The following is a 23,370-nucleotide window of genomic DNA, read 5'->3' as shown; positions in this document are numbered from 1 at the left end:
ACAGCATCACCGCCCACGGACCCCCAACCCCACAGCGTCCCCCCAGCCCCGGGCCGCAGTCACCGCCAGCACAGCCTCTCTGTAAACCTTTATTGCCCGCAGCGGCGCGGTGCGGCCGGTGCCCGGGACACGGCACCACGGTGGGCAGCGATGGCACCAGCCCCGGGCCGGGGCGCCCCAGCCCCCCATACACATAGCACCTGGCGGGGCTGGCTGTCCCCACCGCAGCGGGGACACCGGTAAGGCCACATGCCCGGGCAGGGCCAGCTGGACCCCTGGCCCCGGGCAGCACGGTGGGCAGCAGCCAGCCCCCCTGCGCCCGGTCCCGGCCAGCGCTCCCAGCAGCTCCGCTGGCACCATGTCTGGCAGCACCGGGAGCTCTCGGCACACCCAGGACCCTGCGGAGGAAATGGGTCCGTCAGGAGGGACCCGGCACTGGGGACACCAGCGCTGGGAACCCAGCAGTGGGGACACCAGCCGGACGCCACAGTGCCCCAGTCCCCGTGCTCACCACCCCCCCCACACCGCGGCTACCTGGCAGGCCGTGCCCTCACCCTCAGAGCCGGGCCAGCTACGTCGTCGTCTGTGCTTCCTCCTCCTCCTCGTCTTCCTCCTCTTCCTCAGCCCAGCCGCCCAGCGGCATCTCCCGGTGCTGAGCCTGCGAGGCCCTGGCAGCCGAACCTGCGGCACAGGGGGTCAGAGCTGCCCCCAACCCGGGGTCCCGGCCCTCAAGACCCCCCAGCTGCCCCAAGCCTGGGCTCAGCCCCCTGGGGGATGAGGTCCAGCACATGACCCTGGTCCCCCAGGGTCCCCGGTGCGGTGCTCACCTGCGGTCACAGACGGCAGCTTGGGTGCCCCCGTGGCCCCCCACGCCCCCACAGCCTGGGGCCCGGGGCCCTGCTGCTGCTGCTGGTGGAGCTGGGGGGCGGAAGGGTGCTCAGAGCCCCCGGCACGGTGCTCAGAGCCCCAGATATGGTCAGAGCCCCCCTAGGTGTGGTCAGAGCCCCTCCAAGTGTGGTCAGAGCCTCCCGCCAGGGGTGGTCAGAGCCCCCCTAGGTGTGGTCAGAGCCCCTCCAGGTGTGGTCAGAGCCCCCCTAGGTGTGGTCAGAGCCCCTCCAGGTGTGGTCAGAGCCTCCCCCCAGGGGTGGTCAGAGCCTCCCCCCAGGGGTGGTCAGAGCCCCTCCAGGTGTGGTCAGAGCCCCTCTAGGTGTGGTCAGAGCCCCCCGCCAGATGTGGTCAGAGCCCCACCAGATGTGGTCAGAGCCCCTCCAGGTGTGGTCAGAGCCCCTCCAGATGTGGTCAGAGCCTCCCGCCAGGTGTGGTCAGAGCCCCCTCCAGATGTGGTCAGAGCCCCTCCAGATGTGGTCAGAGCCTCCCTCCAGATGTGGTCGGAGCCTCCCCCCAGGTGTGGTCAGAGACACCCCCCCCCAGATGTGGTCAGAGCCTCCCGCCAGGTGTGTCAGAGCCCCTCCAGATGTGGTCAGAGCCTCCCCCAAGGTGTGGTCAGAGCCCCGCTAGGTGTGGTCAGAGCCCCTCCAGGTGTGGTCAGAGCCTCCCCCCAGGTGTGTCAGAGCCCCTCCAGATGTCGTCAGAGCCTCCCCCTAGGTGTGGTCAGAGCCCCTCCAGGTGTGGTCAGAGCCTCCCCCCAGGGGTGGTCAGAGCCCCCCCCAAGGTGTGGTCAGAGCCCCTCCAGGTGTGGTCAGAGCCCCCCCAGGTGTGGTTGGAGCCCCCCCACAGCAGAGCCCCCATCGCGGTGCTCAGAGCCCCCGCCATGCCCAGCTGGCTCCCCGCGGGGTGTGGGGAGGGGGTCCCGGCGCGGGGGACACGCACCTCATGCAGGTAGATGGCGTGCAGGCTCATCTCTGCCGAGGCCACCTCGCACAGCAGCGCCGAGCGGCTCAGGCTGCGCAGCCGCGACTCGCTCAGGGACACGCTGCGGGCAGTGCCGGTGAGCGCCGGCGGCACGGGGGGCTGCACGGCACCCCCGACACGACGGCCCCACCACGGCACTCCTGCCGTGACACCCGCTCACCCCCTCCCTGCCGGGACACCCCCACCACAACACAACAGGCCCCCGCCCCAAAACCCCTTCCCTGCCGCGACCCCCCCGCCACAACACCCCCATCATGACACCCCATCCCTGCCACGACACCCCCACCACGACACGCCAGCCCCCTGCCTCAACACCCCCTCCCCACCATGACGCCCCTGCCACGACACCCCCACCACGACACCCCCCCACCACAACCACCCCTGCCCACGCCCCCACCGCCCCCCATTTTGGGACCTCTCCTCAGGACGCGGGCGGTCGCCGGGGCTGTCGCCGGAGGGGCCCCGGCTGCGGCCGGGCAGGGGGGACGCCAGGGACGCCAGGACGCTGGCGGCGGCACCGGCCGTGCTGCAGGGCTGCGCGACGCGCCGGTCCCGGCACACCAGCCCGCTGGCCGACAGCACGGGCCGCGCCAGGACGCTGGCCAGGAGTGCGTCGGGCTGCGGGGACACGCGTCAGGCACCGGCCGGAACCCCGCACCCCAAACCCCATCGCCCCCCGGCCAGACCCGCCCCCGCACCCCGAAGCCACCGTCCCCGCTCACCGCCGAGTCGTCGGAGAGCAGCGAGGCGCCCAGCGGCCCCTCGGGCAGCACGCCGGTACCGGGGCCCGCGGTGGCCGCGTCGCGCTGCACACGCTGCTGCAGGCGGCTCAGGAACAGCTCGCTGCGCCGCGGCGGCTGCCAGCGCGGGTGCGCCAGCGCGAACCGCATCAGCGACAGCTCCGTCTTCCCGTTCTCCGCTTGCTGGTACAGCGAGGCCTCGGTCTGCCCGGCCGACAGCCACTGCGGGGAGGGGGTCAGCGGGGCTGGGGCTGGGAACCCCAAGCCAGGAACTCCCCACCCTGGGACCCCCCTGTTCCAGGACCCCCCCACCCCCAGACATCCCCCATCTGCCCAGCCGACAGCCACTGCGGGGAGGGCGTCAGGGGCCCCTTACCCCTGGATCCCCACCCTGGAACCCCCCCACCCCAGGATCTCCCCATCCCAGGACCCCCATTCTGGGACCCCCCCACCCCTAGACCCCCACTCTGGGTCCCCCTCCTGACTTGGGACCCCATACCAGGATCCCCCCACCCCCAGACACTCTTCATCTGCTTGGCCGACAGCCAATGCAGGGCAGGGGGGGAGTGGGGCAGCCCCCAGGACCCTCCGCACCCCAGGACCCCCATCCCCGGCCCTCTCCCATCCCAGGAGCCCCATCCAGGGACCCCCACTCCCAGACACCCCCCATCTGCCCAGCCAAGAGCCACTGCAGGGCGGGGGGTGAGCGGGGCCGTGTCTGGGACCCTCCCACCACCGGACCCTCCACCCTGAGGTCCTCTCCTGCCCTGGGACCCCCACCCCGGGACCCCCCTCCACCCCAGGACCCCCCACCTGGGGGTTGCCGTGGTTGCGGACGTCGAGCTGGGCGAAGGAGCAGATGTCGCCCACCCCCACCACCTCCACGGTGAAGTTGCGGAAGAAGTCGACGATGTCCAGGGCGCGGGCAGGCAGGGCGAAGATGAGGATGAGGGGGGTGAGGACGGGGCTCAGCAGCTCCTCCAGGATGAAGACCTGCGGGTGACGGGGGTCTCAGGGCTGTCCCACAGGAGTCCCACCACCCACTGCTGCCCGCGCTCACCGCCTTGTACTGGAAGAGCTGGGCCATCTCGCTGCGCGTCTCGGCGCGGCTGGCGTTGCCCGGCCAGTGGTCGGGCATGTAGTGCACATGGGCCAGGACACGCTGCAGCAGCTGCTCCGGGCACCACACCGTGTGCTCGTCGGGGATGAAGGACCTGCGGGCGGGGGGCACGTGTCCCACCTCCCACCCGGCCACCCCCGCGCCCGCCGCCCCCGCCGCCGGCACGGCCCGGCACGGCCCGGCACGGCCCAGCACACGCACCTGGCCAGCGTGACCAGCAGCCCCAGCAGCGTGATGGCCGTGAGGATGTGCTGCACCGTCAGCACGTCCTCGTCGTAGACGGTCAGCACGATGAGCACGGCCAGGATGGAGCCGGCAAAGAAGCCGACGTTCTTGGCCAGCACGGTGAGCAGCGGGCTGGTGAAGGAGTTCATGTACTTGGTGGCCGGTTTGTAGCCGCGGCTCAGCCGTGCCTGCAGCTCGTGGTTGAGCTCGTTGAAGTGGCGCAGGTAGTGGCGGCCGTAGAGGGACCAGCGGCGGGCGCCCAGGCTGCCCGGCTCCCGCTTGATCACCTCGGCGTAGCTGAAGAAGGCGTAGAGCAGCTGCCAGACCAGGACGCAGGGGCACAGCAGCAGGTTGGCCACCCCCAGCAGCACCATGGTGCGCGCTAGGCGCTGCGCCAGCTCCCGCCGCGCGCCCGCGCGCTTGCACTGCGGCCGCAGGCTCCACTTGTTCTGGAACAGGGAGCCGGGGCCCCAGAACAGCAGCAGCTCCAGGTTGTACTTGAGGCCCTGGGTGAGGAAGACAACGGGGCCCAGCAGCGGCAGGCGGAAGCGCACGGGCAGCAGCGACTTGTTGACCATGGCCACCGTGTAGTTCTTGAAGCGCAGGATGCGGTGGTAGATGTCCAGCTCCGTCAGCTCCCGCTTGTGCACGCACATCTGCTGCCGGCGCTGCAGCGCGATCAGCCGCGCCTGCACCTCCTGCCAGCTGTAGTTGCACAGCTCCTCCTGTGCCAGTGACACGCCGATCAGCGCCGGCATGGCACGGCTCAGCATGGCACAGCCCGGCTGGGCCACCCCCCCAGCCCCTCACCGCGGGGATGTCGAGGGCTCGGATGTAGAAGGAGCGGATCTCCCAGAAGCCCAGCAGGCTGCACAGCACCTTCACCAGCCGGTACAGCCAGAACGCGGCCGCCATCACCAGCAGGAAGATGATCCAGCTGCTGGCGCGGATCCTGGCGGGGGGGACGTGCGTCAGGCAGCGCTGGGACCCCCGCAGGGCCGCACCGGGGCTGCCGGCCCCCCCTCACCTCTGGGCGCACTGCGCGGCGGGCAGGACGGCGTCGGGCAGCGTCACCTTGCCGCGGTCGGGGGCCGCCGCGCCGGCCTGGCTGTGGTTGAGCGGCCGGTTGGCGAAGAGGACGTCGTAGTCCACGCAGCACAGCAGGAACGTGGTGAAGGTGACGACGAACAGGAACTGCCTGGGGGCGGGGGGACTCAGTGCGGCCCCTCGCCCCGCGGCACGGCGGGGAACGAGGGGTCCCACCGGTACTCACACCAGCTCAAAGACGTCGGAAAGCATCATGCAGGCGAAGCCGTTCTTCTGGTGGAAGTGGTAGATGTTGGGGGTGTTAAGGATCGTGTGCCCGCAGTGCCGGACCCCCCCATCCCCCCGCCGCCCCGCAGTGCCGCTGTGGGCAGGGCTGGGCGGCCGCCAGGCAGGGGCCCCGCAAGGATATCTTGGTGAAGAAATTATCCAGGTTCTTGATGTGGTGCCAGGAATCTGGCGGGGAAAGAAAAACAGTGGGGGCTGAGCCAGGGCTGTGGCACGGCCCAGCCCAGCCTCCTGCACCCCCACCCGCAGGCCCCCCTCCCTCCCTGCTTCGCTCTGGCCGACCCCCACAGGGGCCACGGCCCCCAGACCCCGCTGGTACCCCCCAGGGCAGCACCCGCCCCCCGCAGCGCGGACCCCTGGGGGGTGCTGGCCCCCCCGGCACCTTGCAGCCCCTCGGTGACGTGCAGCAGCAGCTCTTCCTCGCCAGGGGGGGACTCCTCCTCGCCATCCTCCAGGCGCTGGTACTCGCCCTGCGCCGCCATCGCCCGCCGGGACGCCTGCCAGGGACACCCGTCGGCACCCGCCACCGCCTGGGGAACCCGCCCGGCACGGCCCCCCGCAGCGGGGGTGCCTGGGGGGACGGAGCCCCCCGACAGCCCCATGGGGCGCAGGGCGGCCGTGCAGGCAGGGCGAGCAGGTGAGCGGGTGAGCTGGCTGCCCCGCGGCAGCAGCCGGAAATGCCGGCGAGGTCACACCGCGCCACCCGCATGCCCCAAATTCGGGTGGCCTGAGCTGGCCTCCCGCACCGCGGCCACAGCCACAGCCACAGCCACACGGCCCAGCCCGTCCCACCGGCCGGGTCACCGCCAGCACTGGCAGTGCCCCCCACACAGGGACAGGGGTCCCCAGGGAGAGACCCTGGCCTGCCCCCCACAGACCCCCTCCACTCACAGCTGCCCCTCGGGCGGCGCTGGGCTGGCCCCACAACCCGCATGGAGCGAACCCCATCCCCATGGAGCCCCATCCCACAGACCCCCACCCCACAGACCCCCATCCCCATGGAGCCCCATCCCACAGACCCCCACCCCACAGACCCCCATCCCCATGGAGCCCCATCCCACAGACCCCCACCCCACAGACCCCCATCCCCATGGAGCCCCATCCCACAGACCCCCACCCCACAGACCCCCATCCCCATGGAGCCCCATCCCACAGACCCCCACCCCACAGACCCCCATCCCCATGGAGCCCCATCCCACAGACCCCCATCCCACAGACCCCCATCCCCATTGAGCCCCATCCCACAGACCCCCACCCCACAGACCCCCATCCCCATGGAGCCCCATCCCACAGACCCCCATCACCATGGAGCCCCATCCCACAGACCCCCATGTCCAAGGACCCCCATGTCCAAGGACCCCCATCCCCAAGAACACCCATCCCCACGGAGCCCCCTCCCCATGGACCTACATCCCTACAGATCCCCTCCCCACTGAGCCCCATCACCACGGATCACCCTCCCCAGAGCACTCCCAGTCCCTGGGGAGGGGGGGACCCCAGGACCCTTGGCACAGGATGGGACCTTCAGCCCCTCAGAGAAGCACAAAAGCCCCACAGCCCTGGGGCAGGATGGGACCTCTGGACACTCAGGGCAGGACAGGACCCCAGCACCCCGGGCAGGACAGGACCCCAGCCCCTGGGGCAGGATGGGACCCCCCTGTCCAGCCCCTGCTGCCCTCCACCTTTACCGCCGCCAGCCGGTGCTCCCGCAGCCCCACACGCCACCGGTGTCCCCTCCTGTGGCCGGTGCCAATGCCGGCCGGGCCGGTGGCCGCAGGTGATGCCGTGCGGCCCCACCCCGCCGCGGCACTGCCGGAGCCTGACTCACGGCACCAGGGCCGCGGGCACCGGGAGCCCCGGGGCGGTGATTCAGCAGGAGGGACGTGGCTGCGGCCGGCAGAGACCCGGGGAACCGCTGGACACGCTGTCCCCGCACTGACCCCCGGCCTTGTGCAACTCCCCGTTGGGGACAGAGCCACCATGTCCCCCGGGATCAGGTGTCCCAGCCATTGCCCACTGGGGCGGCCGGCACAGCCCTCCCCCACCTGCCCCACACTGGGCGGCCAAAAATACCCGCGGGGCGCCTGGGGAGCCTGAAAATAGCCCAGGCGGTGTAAACAGCCGGGGGGGGCGAGGGCTGGTGAGGGGACCCCTGTGCCAGGGCAGGGCAGCCCCACGACCCCCCGACATGCTGGTCCCCTGCGTGTCACAGCACAGCCCCAGGGGACATGGACACCCATGGGGACAGACTGTCCCCAAAGGGACACGTGCCTTGGCAAGGGGTCCAGTGACCCCTGCGAGGACACGTGCCCCAGTGTCCCCACGGTGACACATGTGGCCACACAGGGACCCCTGTGACCCCGCAGGGGCACACATATCTCAGTGGGGACACAGGCACCCCCATGGGGACAGCGGCAGCCCCAGGGAGACACAGGTGCCCACACGGGGACACAAGTCAGCGTGTTGGCCCCATGGTGACACACACCCTGTGGTGACACACACCCCAATAGCATCGTGGTGACACACACCCCGCAGACACAGCCACCCCGTGGGGACACTCCCGTGGGGACAGCCCCGCACAGACAGACACCGGCACCTCAGTGGCCCCATGGAGCCACCTGGACCCCGTGGGCCCACCCGCGCCCCGTGGGGACAGACACGGGGACAGCCATGGGGACACATCTGCCCCACACCAGCCGCAGGAGTGGGAGTCCCGAACGCAGCGTCCCCGCAGCAGCGAGGCCAGGGGACCCCGGGAAGGAGCCGGTGACCCCGCACCGGGGTCCGGGGCACCGCAGCCGCTCGGGGCCGTGCTGGGGTGGTCGCCCTCGTGTCCCCATCCCCTGATGAGCCCGGTGTCCCCTCCCCGCTGTCCCCATCCCGGCTCACCTCTGGGTCGGTCCCCGCAGGGCCGGTGTCCCCGGTGCCGGGCTGTCACCCGGCTCCGCACCCGCCCCGGCACCAGCACCGCGTCCCGCCGCCGGGCATGTCCGCAGCGGCACCGGCACCGGGGCGGGCGGGGGCCGCGGGGAGCGGGGCCGGGCGGGCTGAGGCGGGGCCGCTGCGGGGTCCCGGTGCGGGTCCCGGTGCGGGTCCCGGTGCGGGTCCCGGTGCGCGCCCGGGGGACTGAATCCGGGGCAGGGCCCGAGTTCCCGGAGCGGGGCCCGGGGAGCAGCGAGGGCCCTGGGGTACCGGAGGAGGCTCCGGGGACGGACGGAGGTGCGGGACCCGGGGTTGGGGAGTCGGGGTGCGGGTCCCTGGGCGTCCCGGCTCGGGCGGGTGCGGGTCGGGTCCGGCGCAGGGCCCGGGCCGCGGTACCGGAGCTCCGCCCGCCGCAGCCGGTGCCGCCCCCGCCCGCCCCCTGCCCGCCCGGTGCCGCCCCCGCCCGCCCCGTTCCCGGTGCCCGCCCCCTGCCCGCCCCGTTCCCGGTGCCCGGGGCCGCCATGCTGCTGCCGCTGCTGCTGCGGGCGCTCAGCCCCCGGGCCCGGCTCCGCTCGGTCCCCCCGGCGCTGCGGCCGCCCCTCAGCCCGGGGCGCAGGTACCGGGGACGGCGCGGGCGGGGGGAACCCGAACTCCCGGGCCCCTGCAGTGTGGGAGCGCCGACTCTTCGGTCCCACGGAGGGATGGGGGAACCCGGGGTCCTGGGTCCCTTGTGGGGGGTGGGAACTCCCGAACTCCTGGCGGGGCTGGGGGTGCGGTGTGGGGAGACCGGAACTTGGCAACCCGGGGGTCGGGGTGCGGTGGAGGGTGCGGGGGCGTCGGGGCTCCCGGGGAGTGCAGGGGTACGGGGACAGCGCGGGGCAGCGGGGCTGGGGTGGGACTGGGAGCCGTGGGGTCCCCACCGCTGGTATGGGGGGTGGGGGGCCGGGGGGAGAGCGGAGGGGTCTGCGTGCTGGCGCTCAGCCCGGGGAGAGCCTGGGAACAAGGACACTGGGAGCGCCCTGGGGGGACGGGGGTGTCCCCTGCCCCGGGACAGCCCAGGGTGGCACGGGGAGGCTGGTGGTGCCTGGAGGGGACAGACCGTGTTGGAGGGGACAGACCGTGTTGGGTGTGCCGGTGTTCCTGCGCTGGCCCCGGTTTGGGCGCCCTGCACTCACCCCTCTCCCCAGTTTCAGGTATGGGGGGGGGCGCCTGGGGTTCACCAGTCCCCCCCCGCACCCTCCCGGCCCTGCACCGCCAGCCCGGCTCTGCCTGCTCCTGGCCGGCCCAGCCGCGGGCTGTGTCGCATTTGGCTTGCTGGGCACAGCTGCACGCTGCCAGGAGGCCGCTGTCCCTGCTGTCCCTGTCCCTGCTGTCCCCGTCCCTGCTGTCCCCGAGCCCACGCAGCCCCGGCCGGAGCCCACCTTTGACTGGCCGGCGTTCTGGACCTTCCTGCGCCCCCAGCTCCTGGCCCTCTCGGCAGCCGTGGTGGTAAGCGGGGCTGGGCGGGTGGCCGCTGTCCCCCTCGTCCCCACCGTCCCTGTGCCACCGTGCTGACGCCCGCTGTCCCCGCAGCTGGCACTGGGCGCAGCCCTGCTCAACGTCCACATCCCGGTGCTGCTGGGCCAGCTGGTGAACGTGGTGGCCCGCTGTGCCCGCAGCCACGTCACCGGCTACTTGCAGGAGGTCCGGCGCCCGGCACTGCACCTGCTCACTGTCTACTGCCTGCAAGTGGGTGCCGGCACCCCCAGCTGGGTGGGGGTCCCGGGGTCTCTCCCCTGCGCCCTCCTGACCCCTCTCCTCGCAGGGGCTGCTGACCTTCGGGTACATCGCACTGCTGGCGCGTGTCGGGGAGCAGGTGGCGGGCAGCATGCGTAAGGCGCTCTTCACCAACCTGCTCCGGTAAAACACCCCGCGGGGCTGCGGGGACGGGGGTGGGGACAGGGCGCGGGGGTCCCCGGCCCAGCACCGCTCCCCCGGCAGGCAGGACGTGGCGTTCTTCGACGCCAACCGGACGGGGCAGCTGGTGAACCGGCTGACGGCCGACATCCAGGAGTTCAAGTCCTCCTTCAAGCTGGCCATCTCCCAGGTGAGTCCCATGGCCAGCGGCACCGGGACCCCCGAGCCCCCCGCAGCCCCCAGCACCCACCGCTGCCCCCCCAGGGCCTGCGCAGCAGCACGCAGACGGCCGGCTGCTTCGTCTCGCTCTACCTGCTCTCACCCAAGCTGACCGGGCTGCTGCTCGTGGCGCTGCCGGCACTGGTGGCCGCCGGGGCTCTCATCGGCGCTGGGCTCCGCAGCCTCTCCCGCCGGGCGCAGGAGCAGGTAACCCAGCTCACCCCCCCGGGACCCCGCCACCCCCTGGGGCCAGCACAGGGGGTGTCCCACACCGGCCCCCCTCTCTGTCCCTCTTCCCACAGGTGGCTAAGGCCACCGTGGTGGCCGACGAGGTGCTGGGCAATGTCCGGACGGTGCGCGCCTTCGCTATGGAGGACCGGCAGGCGGGGTGAGGGGCGGCGGGGGCTCTTGCCCGGCGGGGGTGGCGGGTGGCCGGGGGTGTCAGCCCGTCCCTGCCGCAGGCTGTACTGTGCCGAGGTGGACCGCGCCGGCTGTCTGAGCGAGCAGCTGGGGCTTGGCATCGCCGCCTTCCAGGGGCTCTCCAACCTGGCGCTCAACGGTGAGTGGTGCCGTGGGGCAGGACCTGAGGGTGCTGTGGGGCAGGACCCCACAACAGCGGAGTGCCCTGGGTCCCACCTCCACCCCGCACCCACAGGCATCGTCCTGGGGACCATCTTCGTGGGCGGCTCCCTGATGGCTGGGGACGAGCTCTCACCAGGTGACCTCATGTCCTTCCTGGTGGCCTCGCAGACGGTGCAAAGGTCAGCACGGGGCCTGGCACGGTGCCACCCCCGGCACCCCACATCCCCGGCACCCCGGCATGCTGCAGCCTGCCCGGCCCAGCCTGAGCTCAGCCTCTCCCCTTCTACACTGGCAGGTCGTTGGCCAACATCTCCATCCTGCTGGGGCAGGTAGGTGGGGTTGGGGCTCCTGCTGTCCTCCCAGGGCTGGAGTGCAGGGTTTGGGGATCCTGGGGGTGCTTCCGCCGCTGTCCTTGCAGGTGGTGCGGGGTCTGAGCGCAGGCGCCCGTGTGTTTGAGCTGCTGACGCTGGAGCCCAGCGTGGCGCTGCGGGGGGGGGGCTCCATCCCCAGCCACTCCCTGCTCGGCCGCATCTGCTTCCACCGCGTCTCCTTCAGGTGAGCCACCCCGGCCCCCCATCTGTCCCCCCGCCTGGCCCCCCGAGCTACCCCGTGGGCTGGGGGCTGGCACAGTGCCCCCGCAGCCCCCCACTCCTCTCCCTGCAGCTACCCCACCCGCCCCGGCTACCTGGTCCTGCGGGACTTCAGCCTCACACTGCCCCCCTGCAAGACCGTGGCCATCGTGGGACCGTCCGGAGGAGGTACCGGCCCCTCGGGACCCCAACCTTCCCCGTGCCCCCAGGGCAGGGGACACCCTGAGCGGTGTGTCCCGGCCGGGGGATGGCAGCAGCCAGCCCGGCTGCCCTGGGGACGCGGCTCTGCCCCTCACGGGTCCCTGGGCGCATCCTCCTGCACCCCAGTCCGCTGCTTGGTGAGCCCAGTGGGCGCCAGGGACTGGGAACCAGCCTCTGCGCCTCCTGCGCATCCAGCAGCTCCCCGTGATGCTGGGGCTCGTGGCCAGAGCTGGGGGCCTGGGTGTGGGGGCCTGGCGGTGCCGCGGGGCTGAGGGCTCCCCCCGGCAGGGAAGTCGACGGTGGCGGCGCTGCTGGAGCGGTTCTACGAGCCCACGCAGGGCACCATCACCCTGGACGGCCACGACATCTCTTCTTTGGACCCCTCTTGGCTGCGAGGGCAGGTCATCGGCTTCATCAGCCAGGTGGGGGCTGCCGTGGGGTGCACGGCTGCTGTGGGGCGCTGGGCAGCTGTGGGGTGCATCCCCCAGGCACTGGATGGGGAACCCCATGGGCCCCGCTGCCCCAAGGGGAGGGAGGTGGCTCCGTCCAGGCTCGGTGCTGAGGGGCCGGATGCTGCCGCAGGAGCCGGTGCTCTTTGGCACAACCATCATGGAGAACATCCGCTTCGGGAAGCCGGGAGCCTCTGATGCTGAGGTGTATGCCGCAGCCCAGCTTGCCAACGCTGACAGCTTCATCCACAGCTTCCCCGAGGGCTACGACACCGTCGTGGGTAGGTGCCGGGCTGTGTGCCACGGCAGGGGCATGGCAAGGTGGGCAGGCACCCCCAAACCAGCCCAACCCCACCATGGGACAGGGAGATGGGCATAAGACCCTGGCCAAGGCAGCCCGAGTGCCCCTGGGGACACCGGCCGCCGATCACCGCCAGCACGAGGCTGCGCTGGAGGGAGCAGCGGCTGCGCCAGGCTCCCCCCAGGAAGGATGTGGTTCGGCACTGGCGTTCTTGGGGTGTTCCCTGGCTCTGGCATTCCTGGGGGGTTCCATGGCTCTGGCGTTCCTGGGGAGTCCCTGGCTCTGGTGTTCCCAGGGGGTTCTGTGACTCCGGTGTTCCTGGAGGGTTCCCTGGGGGGTTCCCTGGCTCCGGTGTTCCCGGGGGTCCCTGGCTCCAGCGTTCCCAGGTGTTCCCAGGGGTTCCTTGGTTCTGACACGGGGGGCGGTGTGGGAACACGGCTGTGCCCCTCCGCTCCTGTCCTTGGCATGGGCGTCTGTCTCCGTCCGGGGCTCTCCCTGGGCTGGGGCAGCCCCAGCATCACTGCCATGGTCCCCGTCAGGCGAGCGTGGCACGGCGCTCTCGGGGGGCCAGAAGCAGCGCATCGCCATCGCCCGGGCCCTGCTGAAGGACCCCGCCATCCTCATCCTGGACGAGGCCACCAGCGCACTGGACGCCCAGTCGGAGAAGGTGGTGCAGGAGGCGCTGGACCGTGCGGCCGCGGGCCGCACCGTGCTGCTCATCGCCCACCGCCTCAGCACCATCCGCGGGGCCGACCTCATCGTGGTGCTGGCGCAGGGCCGGGTGGCCGAGGTGAGCGGTGCTGGGGGGGCGGGCAGGGGTGGGCAGGGGCTGGGCAGTGGCAGGGGTGACACCGTCTCTGCCATCCCCACAGGCAGGGACGCATGAGGAGCTGGTGCGGCGGGGGGGTCTCTACGCTGAGCTCATCCGCCGGCAGACCAAGGACCAGTCCTGAGTGGGGGGTAGACCCGGGGGTTGCCCCGCTGCTGCTCCCCAATAAACCAGGGCTGGAAGGCGGCTGTGGGGGTTCTGCTGTGTGCTGAGGTGCTGCGAGGGGCCCAAGCTGGGCCCTGGGATGAGGGGGACCCTGTGTTACCCCTGGAGGGGTGGACCAACCCCTGCATCACCTCCTGGGATAGGGGAACCACTGTGTGACCTCCAGGGTGCAGGAACCCTGCATCATCCCCGGGTTGGGGGGACCCCTGTGTCACCCTGCAGCATACGGGACCCCTGCGTCACTCCTTGGAGTGGGGGTCTGCTGGGCTGCCGCGGGGAAGAGGAGCTGCCAGCTGAACCCATCCGGGGCTCTGCCCCCCGAACCCCAACCCCGGCCCCTCCGCTGCCCCGGGAGGGGTCCCGGGCCGGCCCCGGCTCCGCAGCCGCCGGAGCAGGGGCCCAGCGCAGCCCTGGGGGTCCCGCAGCCCCGGCCGGGGTGGGGGCGGCGGCGGGTGGAGCCGCGGGAGGGGCCGCGGGAGGGGCGGGGGCGGCCGCAGAGCGGCAGCGGCTGCGCCGCGGCGGCGGGAGCGGGGCCGGGGCTGCGGGGCCGGCGCTGCGGGGAGCGGGGCTGCGGGGCCGGCGCTGCGGGGCTGCGGGGAGCGGCGGCTCCGCGGCACCGGCAGCGCGGGGGGCGGAGCGGCCGGTCCTGCCCTGCCCTCCCCTGCCTGCCCTGCCCTCCCCTCCCCTGCCTTCTCTTGCCTGCCCTGTCCTCTCCTGCCTGCCTTCCTTCCCTTGCCTGCCCTCCCTTGCCTGCCCTCCCTTGCCTGCCCTCCCTTGCCTTCTCTTGCCTGCCGTGCCTTCCCCTGCCTGCCTTCCCCTGCCTCCTCGGCTTGCTCCTGCCACCTCAGCTTGCTCCTGCCACCTCCTGCCTGCGCCCCCCACATCCCCTGCCTCCCCTGCCTCCCCTGCCTGTCTGCAGCAGCCTGAGCCCGGCGCAGCAATGGGCCGGGGGCACTTGGGGGCACGGGGGGGCTGAGGGGAGTGGGATTCCGGGCGGCAGGATGGGGACGGGCTCGGAGGGCAGCGGGGAGGGCGAGGGGCTGTCCAGCCTGCGGGCCTTCGCCCACAGCTCCTCGCTGCACGGCATCAGCCACGTCTTCGCCTACGGGGCCGTGTCGCTGCGCCGCGTGCTGTGGGGCGGCTTCTTCCTGGGCTCGCTGGGGCTGCTGCTGCTGGTCTGCGCCGAGCGCGTCGCCTACTTCCTCACCTACCCCCACGTCACCAAGCTGGACGAGGTGGCCGTCCATAACCTCACCTTCCCGGCCATCACCATCTGCAACCTCAACGAGTTCCGCTTCTCCAAGATCACCCGCAACGACATGTACCACGTGGGCGAGCTGCTGGCACTGCTCAACGACCGCTACGAGATCAGCAACCCGCAGCTGGCCGAGCCCCACGTCCTGGCCGCCCTGCGCGACAAGGCCAACTTCAAGAACTTCAAGGCGAAGCCCTTCAGCATGGCCGAGTTCTACAACCGCACGGGCCACGACCTGGCCGACATGCTGCTGCAGTGCTCCTTCCGCGGCGCCAACTGCACCGCCCGCAACTTCACCGTGGTGAGTGCCGGCCTCGCGGCCCGCCGCCCGCCTCGAGGAGAGGGCTCCGTGGGAACGGGGTGGCCACGTGTCCCCTGGGACTGCAAACGGACACGGGTGACCCTCCGGGGTCAGGCATCGGCATGCTGGGGCTGCCGTGGCACCGCCGGCTGAGCCCTTTCTCCCGGCCCACAACCGTCACAGCACATCAGCCCCTGCCCCCCGGGCGCTGCGCAGGCAGCTGCCAGGCAAGGAACCCCCTCCCCGCGCTCGCCGCAGGGGTGCCAGGCGGCTGGGAACGGCGCCCGGGCAGGAGCCGTGCTGGGCCGGGCTCTGCGCTGGGCCGATGGCTCCACCCGCGTGCACGGGGTGCCGGCGGCTGCGGGATGCTCAGGGGTACGGCCCGTGGCCCTGCTCCCCCCACACTGGCCCCAGATGCCGGCAGGCACCAGCAGCCGCCCCCCGGCTGTGTTTGCACACAGGCTCCCGCACCACACCCGCAGCTCCCCCGCACAGCCTGCCCAGCGCGGGGGGTCCCTGTGCTGCAGCCGTCCCTGCAGCCCATGGGCACCCAGCCCCGCTGCTGCCCCCGGCACCCACTGCTGCACCCAGAGCTGCACCCGCTCTGCTCCTGACCCCGGGAATCGCCGCTATGCTGCCCCCACACCTGCCGAGCCCTGGCGACGTGCCAGCGGGGCTGCACGGGACCAGCTGCGGCCCCCGGCTGCGGGATCAGCCCTGGTGCCACGCGGGGTGCGGGCAGCTGCCGGGACAGGGCAGCGACGAGCAGGGCTGCAGCGGGAGGAGGTGTCACTGCCCACGGGGGGCACAGGGACCCCGACCCAGCGCTTGGGTCCCCCAGGCAAACCGTGGCTGTGGGCAGCCTGTGCCACGTCCTGCGGGACCCGCCCGTGGCGGCGCCTGCGAGAGGGACGGGCAGGGGTGATGGCATGGGCAGGATGGGCAGGGACAGTGGCACGGGAGGGGCGGGCATGTCCTTCCTGCAGTGGCAGCACCGGGGGAGCCACGTGCGCGGCAGAGCCAGGCCGGCTGTGCCCGCCGTGCATGGCTCTGCTCAGTCCCCAGCGCTGTCACCATGGGCTCGGCCACGCTATCACAGCAGCAATTACCACCAGCTTAAGACTCTTAGTGCATGAAATTAATTTTCTTCGGGAGCTCAGCTGAAAAGCATCGCTTTTGGCAGCTCCGCAACCCCTACGCCGTTTGCCAGAGCGGCGGGGCCACGTGGTGGCAGCCCCCAGGGTCAAGGTCTGGGCTGTGCGGCGGGAGGGTTGAGGGTCCCACGGCAGGACACGCTGCATGGTGCTGGCTCACTGCAGCCTGAGAGCCGGCACATCTCTGGTGAGCGCGGCTGAGCTGGCGGGGCCGCGGTGTGCCACCGGCGTGCAGGGCCGGTGCATGTCTGCATTCCTGTGCCCACAGCCTCAGGGCACACGTGCTGCGCTGCCCCCGGGCTCCCGGGCGCGTGTGCCCACGTGTGCCGCACAACTGGCCCCACTGCCGCCTCGGCTCCAACAGGCAGCGAGAAACTTCTGCCTGTTCCGCCGCGGCCGCCCCCGGCACACGTTCGGCCTGCGCCCGCCGCAACTCTGCTGGCTAAAAATACCGAGCTAACACCGGGCTTAGGCGCAGATTACGAGCCTCTGCCCTGGGGCTCGGGGCCGAGCCGGCAGCTCCCAGCACTGTGTCCTGTCTGCAGCGCTGGGCTCCACGGCTGCCAGCCTGTGCCTGGGATGAAGAAGCCAGCTGCGCACGGAGCCCTGGCCCCGCGCTCCCTGGGCATGGGGCAAGTGTCCAAAGCAAGGGCTGTCAGGCCTGGCTCTGTGCCTGCCAGTTGCCCCTCGCCGGGGGTGCAGGGACGGGAGGTACTTGGGGACAGCTGGTCCCCAGGGCACGGGGACAGGAGGGTGCTGGCTGTGGGGACAGCAGGTCCCTGGGGTGCAGGGCCAAGGGGGGCTGATGGTGGGTCACCCCTTGAGTGGGGACCAGGAGGGCTGGCAGGGCCGGGGCTGTGTCCCTGTCCCCATCCCAGTGCCCCCAGCCGCCGGGCCCCAGTGCATCCCTGTGCCGGGCAGCCATTGCCATGGCAGCCGCCCCCCCTTCCTCCTTGGGCAGCGTGTTGCCATGGTGACGGGTCCCCTCTTTGGGAGCAGCCTGTTGCCACAGCAGCACCCCCCCAGTGGGGTGGGATGGGGGATACCCCACCCAGGGGACACAGCCCATAGCGGGAGGGGGCCTGACCCCAGGGGGTGCTCGTGAACCCCTGGACCATGGGTCAGTGACAGGACTGGGGGTCGTGGGTGCAGCTGCTGCCGCCCCTTTTCCTGCGCCCCAGGGCAGCCCCTGTGTGGGGTGGGGGGCCCTGGGACACAGCGGGGTTGCCCCGGGGCAGGGGCAGCCGTGGAGCTGCTCTGGGCTGGGGGGTGGAAGGTGCCACATACCTGGTGGGGAAGGGGCTGGGGGGCTCCTGGGGCAGCGCAGGGTTGTTCAGCTCAGGGTCACTCAGGAAGGGTCTGGGCAGGGTCTCTGCCCCGGGCTCTGGTCCCCGGGGGCTCTGGGGTCCCTGGCACGGGGCAGGCTCTCAGGTCCTGGTGGGGCCGATGGCCCCTGCCACCGCGGCTAAGCCAAGCCCTGGCCCCCGTCCAGGTTTGTGCCCTCCACACTCACGTGTCCCCACGTCCCCCCAGAGCCGTGCTGAAACCCAATCCCCCTGCAAAGCCGCGGCAGCGCTGGGCAGGTCAAGCCACCATGTCTGCCGAGCCGCCGGGGCCTGGCACAGGGACACGGGGGGTGACCGGGCTGGAGACCTTCGCCCGCTCCTGCACCCTGCACGGGCTGGGCCGCGTCTTCGCGCCTGGGGCGCCGACGTGGCACCGCCTGCTCTGGGCCGGAGCCTTCCTGGCCTCGCTGGGCGCCCTCCTGCTGCAGGCGGGGGCGCGGGTCTGGCTCTGCACCGCATACCCCCGCGTCACCGCGCTGGACGAGGCGCAGAGCCGCACACTCGCCTTCACCACCGTCACCCTCTGCAACTACAACCGCGCCCGGCGCTCCCAGCTCACCCCCAACGACCTGTTCTGGCTGGGCCGGGCGCTGCTGGCCGTGGGCACCGAGGACTTTCCGCGGTACTTGCGGGCGCTGGGGCAGCCCCCGACCTTGCCGGCTTCTTCCCCAGCAAGAGCTACGACCTGGGCGCCTTCTACCAGCGCGCCGGGCCCCGCATCTGCGAGATGCTGCTGCGCTGCCGCTTCCGCAGCCAGGACTGCAGCCCCAAGAACAACACCGCCGTGAGTGCCAGCGCCGTGGCCACAGCCACGATCACGGCCATGGCCACGGCCACAGCCGGGTCTGCACCGGGCAGGACCACAGCATCCCCAGCCACGACTGGCTCTGCCCTGGGCACGGCTTGGGCAGCACCCCCAGGGCTGGGCAGGTTTTGGGGCCATGGGCTGCAGGTTGTGGGGTGATGGGTGCAGGTTGTGGGGTGATGTGGGATGCACAGGCTGTGGGGTGATGGGTGCAGGTTGTGGGTTGATGTGGGATGCACAGGCTGTGGGGTGATGGGTGCAGGTTGTGGGGTGATGCGGGATGCACAGGCTGTGGGGTGATGGGTGCAGGTTGTGGGGTGATGCGGGATGCACAGGCTTTGGGGCGATGGTTGCAGGCTGTGGGGTGATCAGCAGTGGCAATGGCGGGTTGGGGGTACGGTGCCTGCCCGCCCCGCTGTCCCCAGCCCCACACACTCGGTGAAGCCCCAGGAAGGCTCCTCTTGCCCACCCCACACCCATGTGGCTGTGGGGCAGTGTGATGAGGGTCATGGAGGGACGTGGGGCTGTAGCCGCAGGTCTGTGTTCACTGTGAAGAGGCTGGTGGGGGCTTTGTGTGTGCTGGGGGACTGTGGGAAGAGATGGGTCAGCCCTGGGCAGGGCGGCTGTGACACCTTCCTGGGGGACAAGGTTGCACATCCCACCTGGCCAGGGCTGGGGACGGACTGTCCCTCTGCCGCGGTGACCTCTGGGGCCCCAGGCGGCAGGACACGGGGCGGGGATCCCACAGAGCCAAGGACACTGCGCTGGGGCAGGGACACCCCACGGCCCCCTCCGTAGCCCCATGCTGGCCTCGAAGGGGAAGGGATGGGTGCACCAGCCCCTTCTCTGGGCACAGATTGGTGGGGCACTGGGATCTGGCACCGGGGACACAAAGATCCTGCACCAGGGATGCTGCAATCCTGCACTGGGGGCACTGGGATCCTGCACTGGGTCCTGTGGGATGCTTGGATCCTGCACTGGGATCCTGCCCTGGGCCGTGTGGGGTCCCCGGGTGCTGCCCCCCCATCCCTGCTCGGTGGGTGCAGGTCGGGAGCCTCCAGCTCCCGTCCCCCAGCACCCGAATGTGGCCGTCCCCCGCATCACCCCGCGGCGGGCGCTGAGGGTCCCGCCCTGTCCCCGCAGATCTTCACCCGCCTGGGCAAGTGCTACACGTTCAACCCGGGGGGGCCGGGCCGGGAGGTGCTGACCACGCTGCAGGGGGGCGCGGGGAACGGCCTGGAGCTGATGCTCAACGTGCAGCAAGAGGAGTACCTGCCCGTCTGGGGGGACACGGGTGAGCGCCCCCCCCGCCCCGCGCGCTGCACGGCTGCAGCCCCGCGCCCCGACCCCCTCCCTGCCTTGCAGACGAGACCTCGTACGAGGCGGGGGTGAAGGTGCAGATCCACAGCCAGGACGAACCCCCCTTCATCGACCAGCTGGGTTTTGGCGTCGCCCCCGGCTTCCAGACCTTCGTGTCCTGCCAGCAGCAGCGGGTATCCGGCCGCACCCCCGCGGCGGGGACACAGCCCCCCCGGGCACGGGCAGCCCCGGCACGGCCGCAGCCCCACCCGGGGACACCCCGGGCCGGGCCGGGCCGGTCCCGCAGCACCGCTGCAGCGGCTCTGCCGCCGCCACCGGGAGCACCGCGCACGGCGTGGGCAGCACCGCACCGGGACCGCTCGGTCCCGCCGGGGGCACCGGCTCCGGCAGCGACCCCCGGCCCCCGCCGAACAGCCCGTGGGCAGGGGCGGCACCAGCCGGACACCTAAATTTAGGTGTCTCGAGTGGGTGTCGCCATGTGCGCCGGCGGTCGCGGCGCGGGCGGTGGCAGCGGGAGCGTGGCCCTTGTTCCCCCCGCTGCCTTCCCCCAGCTCCCCGCACCACAGCCCCCCCGGCCGCCTCGGGGAGCGCGGGGGCCGTGCCGAACCCTGACACATCTGGCTGCCGCTGCCGCCAGCTGTACCCTGTGCCAGCCCTGTCCCACCGGCTGCGGGTGACAGCAGCCCCGACACTCGGCCTGGTGCCCGGCGAGGAGGGGCAGGGCTGGGAGCGGGGGTCTCCAGGGTGGTGTGACCCCCCAGCTCCACGGGGCGAGCTCTGCCCGAGGGACAGGGCACCGCGGTGTGCTGGGGGCAGGCGGCGCGGGCCGGGCCGCGGGGGACAGCGGGGCCGGTGTTTTCCTTAGCCAGCGCCGGCAGCTGGTGTACCTGCCCCCGCCCTGGGGGGACTGCAAGGCCACCCCCATCGAGTCCGACTTCTTCACCAACTACAGCATCACCGCTTGCCGCCTGGACTGCGAGACCCGCTACCTGGCCGAGAACTGCAACTGCCGCATGGTGCACATGCCGGGTGAGCGGGGACAGGGACAGGGGACAGCCACTGCAGGGACGGGGTGGCGGGGGGAACCCTCCTGCGATTGCCGCCTCCCCCGCAGGCAACGCCAACGTCTGCACCCCGGAGCAGTACAAGGAGTGTGCCGACCCGGCACTGGGTACGTACCAGGGGCAGCCCCCCCGCCATGCCCTCACCAGCCCCCCCCGATATTGCCCCCACCATCACCTCCACCATACCCCCTGCCATCATGCCTGCTATTGCCCCCACCTCTGGCATCCCCAGCCCAGCCCGGCGTCTCGCCCCAGGAACCACCATCCCCAGACACCCCCAGATTTCCCCTGGGACCCCTTCATCCCCCTGACTCCACCACTGTGTATGTGGCAGCAGTGTCCTCATGCCCTCGCCATGGCGGGGGGGTCACTGCTGTCCCTGCCTGCTCAGGCCCCAGACAAGCAGGTCTGGGCTCCCCCATCGTGCGCTGTCAGCAGTGGTTGTGGCACACTCAGCCTGTGCCGTCGGTACCCGCCAGCTGCTACCATCACCCCTGCTCCAGCTTTGGCCAGGGCCTGGGCTCCATCCTCGGGGTAGCCCGGTCCCCAGCGCGGGTGGGGTCACAGCCACCCGGTCCCCGTGGTCCCCATCCCACCTGTGCCCCCCCAGACTTCCTGGTGAAGAAGGACAGTGAGTACTGCGCCTGCCGCACGCCCTGCGCCATGGTGCGCTACGGCAAAGAGCTCTCCATGGTGAAGATCCCCAGCAAGGCCTCTGCCCGCTACCTGGCCAAGAAGTTCAACAAGACGGAGCAGTACATTGCGTGAGTGCTGCCGCGGCCCCGCCCGTGCACAGCGGTGTGCCGGTGTGACATGGCACATGTGGCGGTGCGACACGGCATGTGTGACATGACACGGTGTGACATGGCACGGTGTGACAGTGCGACACGGCGTGGTGTGCCATGGCATGGTGTGACATGGCATGTGTGACAGCGTGACACGGCATGTGTGACATGGCATGTGTGACAGTGAGCCATGGCACAGCCACACAGCATCCCCCAGCACACCTGAACTGGCACAGTGCTGACTGCCCTGCGCAGACCTGCCCCAGTGCAGGGAAAACCACACAGCATGGCACAGTACAGCATGGCACAGTACAGCATGGCACCGTATGGCACAGTACGGCACAGCACTGTACAGTGCAGTATAGCACAGTACAGCACAATACAGCATGGCATTGCACGGCACAGCATGGCACAACATGGCACAGCACAGTACAGCATGGCAGGGCACAGCACAACTTAGCAATATACAGCATAGCACGGCACCGTATGGCACAGCACTGTATGGCACAGTATGGCACAGTACAGCACAATATAGCATGGCATTGCACAGCCCAGCACAGTACACCACAACATGGCACAGTATGGCATTGCACAGCACGGCACGGTACATCCTTGTGCCAGCCCAGCACAGCCCCTCGCCCTGTCCCAGCAGCCCCCAGGTATGGCACAGCCACCCCCCAGCTGGAGATGCCACCTGACGGTGTGTCCATCTGTCCCCTCCCCAGGGACAACGTGCTGGTCCTGGACATCTTCTTTGAGGCGCTGAACTACGAGATGATCGAGCAGAAGAAGGCGTACGAGGTGGCGGGGCTGCTGGGTGAGTGTGGGGGGCGCGGGGGGTCCGGGGGGGGGCAGCCCCTCTAACGCCGCCCTCCCGCCCAGGTGACATCGGGGGGCAGATGGGGCTGTTCATCGGCGCCAGCCTCCTCACCATCCTGGAGATCTTCGACTACCTGTACGAGGTGAGCGCCCACCACCCCCCGGCCCTCCCGGCGCCCCCCGGCCCGGTCTCTGACCCGTCCCCCCCCAGGTGTTCCGGGACAAACTCCTCAGCTTCTACAAGGAGAAGAAGCGGAGCCCCAGGAGCGCCAGCAGCACCCTGGTAACCGCCCCCCCCCCGGCTGCTACCGGCCGCCCCGTCCCCACCCCCGGCACGGCCGGCACGGGGGGGCCCCGCACTTCATCCCACCCATCTGCTGCTCGGCCCCCCCCGCCGGACCGGCACCATCTCCCGCTCGGACCCGCCGCTCACCCGCTGCTCTGTCCGTCCGTCCGTCCGTCCTGCAGGAGCACCCGGCGGCCCCGGGCAGCCCCGCGGGGCCGCTCCCGCCGGGGCCCAGGTAGACACCCCGGCCTGCGGGGGGGGCAGCGCCCTGAGCGGCCCCGGCCCCGGGGCTCTGACCCCCCCCCGCTGCATCCCCGGCTTCTCTCGGCATCATCCCCGCCGCGCCCCCCCGGCTCCGCTCCCATCCTCATGCATCACCCCCCACACCGCGCCCCCCCGCCCAGGGCCCCTTCCGCCTCCCCCCGGGGCACTGCGGGGCGGGATGGCCGTTCGGGGAGGGGGGACAGGGACAGCCTTGCGTGCTGCCCCCCCGGAGCTGGGGGCCTGCGGGGCAAAGCCGGGGGGCAGCCCGGGGGGGGCAGAGCCAGAGCCCCCCGGCATGGCCAGGGCCGGGGGAGCAGGGACGGCGGCTGCAGCCCCCGGCCGCCCCCAACCGCCCCCCGTCCCCAGGGCGCCCGGCCCCCCCTGCGCTGCCCGGACGGTCTCGGCTTCGCCCCGAACGTGCTACCTCGTCACCCGGCTGTAGGCGCCGGCCCCGAGTTCGCCTGCTGAGGGACAGACCCGGGGGGCCAGGCCCCCCCGCCCTGCCCGCCGGGACCAGGGGACCACCCC

General features: G+C 71.7%; 3 protein-coding genes across 6 annotated transcripts; 2 read left to right on the top strand and 1 right to left on the bottom strand.

The window, feature by feature from the left end:
* Positions 1 to 76: 76 nt before the first annotated feature.
* ATG9B (autophagy related 9B) lies at positions 77 to 8,664 on the bottom strand. Of its 3 annotated transcripts, none has more exons than XM_065630061.1 (15): positions 8,179 to 8,664; positions 5,672 to 5,786; positions 5,414 to 5,457; positions 5,231 to 5,295; positions 4,985 to 5,155; positions 4,768 to 4,909; positions 3,934 to 4,682; positions 3,673 to 3,826; positions 3,426 to 3,605; positions 2,595 to 2,834; positions 2,288 to 2,490; positions 1,831 to 1,933; positions 828 to 918; positions 535 to 681; positions 77 to 398 (listed from the first exon to the last, which is right to left on the bottom strand). In XM_065630061.1, exons 2-14 carry the CDS (start codon positions 5,769 to 5,771, stop codon positions 572 to 574), a joined length of 2,352 nt encoding a protein of 783 aa, XP_065486133.1. In that variant the 5' UTR covers positions 5,772 to 5,786; positions 8,179 to 8,664; the 3' UTR covers positions 77 to 398; positions 535 to 571. The 3 variants fall into 3 exon arrangements, with proteins under 3 accessions (XP_065486133.1, XP_065486131.1, XP_065486132.1); XM_065630059.1 differs by lacking the exon at positions 8,179 to 8,664 and adding an exon at positions 6,978 to 7,631; XM_065630060.1 differs by lacking the exon at positions 8,179 to 8,664 and adding an exon at positions 6,978 to 7,631 and having other exon boundaries at positions 555 to 681.
* Positions 8,665 to 8,720: 56 nt separating this feature from the next.
* Positions 8,721 to 13,466, top strand: ABCB8 (ATP binding cassette subfamily B member 8). Of its 2 annotated transcripts, none has more exons than XM_065630065.1 (16): positions 8,721 to 8,827; positions 9,405 to 9,699; positions 9,784 to 9,939; positions 10,016 to 10,110; positions 10,192 to 10,297; positions 10,372 to 10,533; positions 10,629 to 10,714; positions 10,788 to 10,885; positions 10,982 to 11,087; positions 11,204 to 11,237; positions 11,327 to 11,463; positions 11,572 to 11,666; positions 11,988 to 12,121; positions 12,282 to 12,429; positions 12,989 to 13,239; positions 13,322 to 13,466. In XM_065630065.1, the coding sequence occupies exons 1-16, from the start codon at positions 8,733 to 8,735 to the stop codon at positions 13,400 to 13,402; spliced, it is 2,079 nt and encodes a 692-aa protein (XP_065486137.1). In that variant the 5' UTR covers positions 8,721 to 8,732; the 3' UTR covers positions 13,403 to 13,466. The 2 variants fall into 2 exon arrangements, with proteins under 2 accessions (XP_065486137.1, XP_065486136.1); XM_065630064.1 differs by having other exon boundaries at positions 9,399 to 9,699.
* A 978-nt stretch (positions 13,467 to 14,444) lies between these two features.
* Positions 14,445 to 23,284, top strand: ASIC3 (acid sensing ion channel subunit 3). Its single transcript, XM_065630089.1, has 11 exons — positions 14,445 to 14,999; positions 19,448 to 19,598; positions 19,670 to 19,797; positions 20,503 to 20,653; positions 20,739 to 20,795; positions 21,299 to 21,452; positions 22,199 to 22,290; positions 22,356 to 22,435; positions 22,504 to 22,575; positions 22,761 to 22,813; positions 23,209 to 23,284. Exons 1-11 carry the CDS (start codon positions 14,445 to 14,447, stop codon positions 23,282 to 23,284), a joined length of 1,569 nt encoding a protein of 522 aa, XP_065486161.1.
* The last annotated feature ends 86 nt before the right edge of the window (positions 23,285 to 23,370 follow it).

The sequence above is a fragment of the Caloenas nicobarica genome, chromosome 2, assembly GCF_036013445.1.
Source record: "Caloenas nicobarica isolate bCalNic1 chromosome 2, bCalNic1.hap1, whole genome shotgun sequence".
Lineage (NCBI taxonomy): Eukaryota > Metazoa > Chordata > Aves > Columbiformes > Columbidae > Caloenas > Caloenas nicobarica.
Note: the sequence above shows the minus strand (reverse complement) of the source record. Positions and strands in the feature narration are given on the sequence as shown.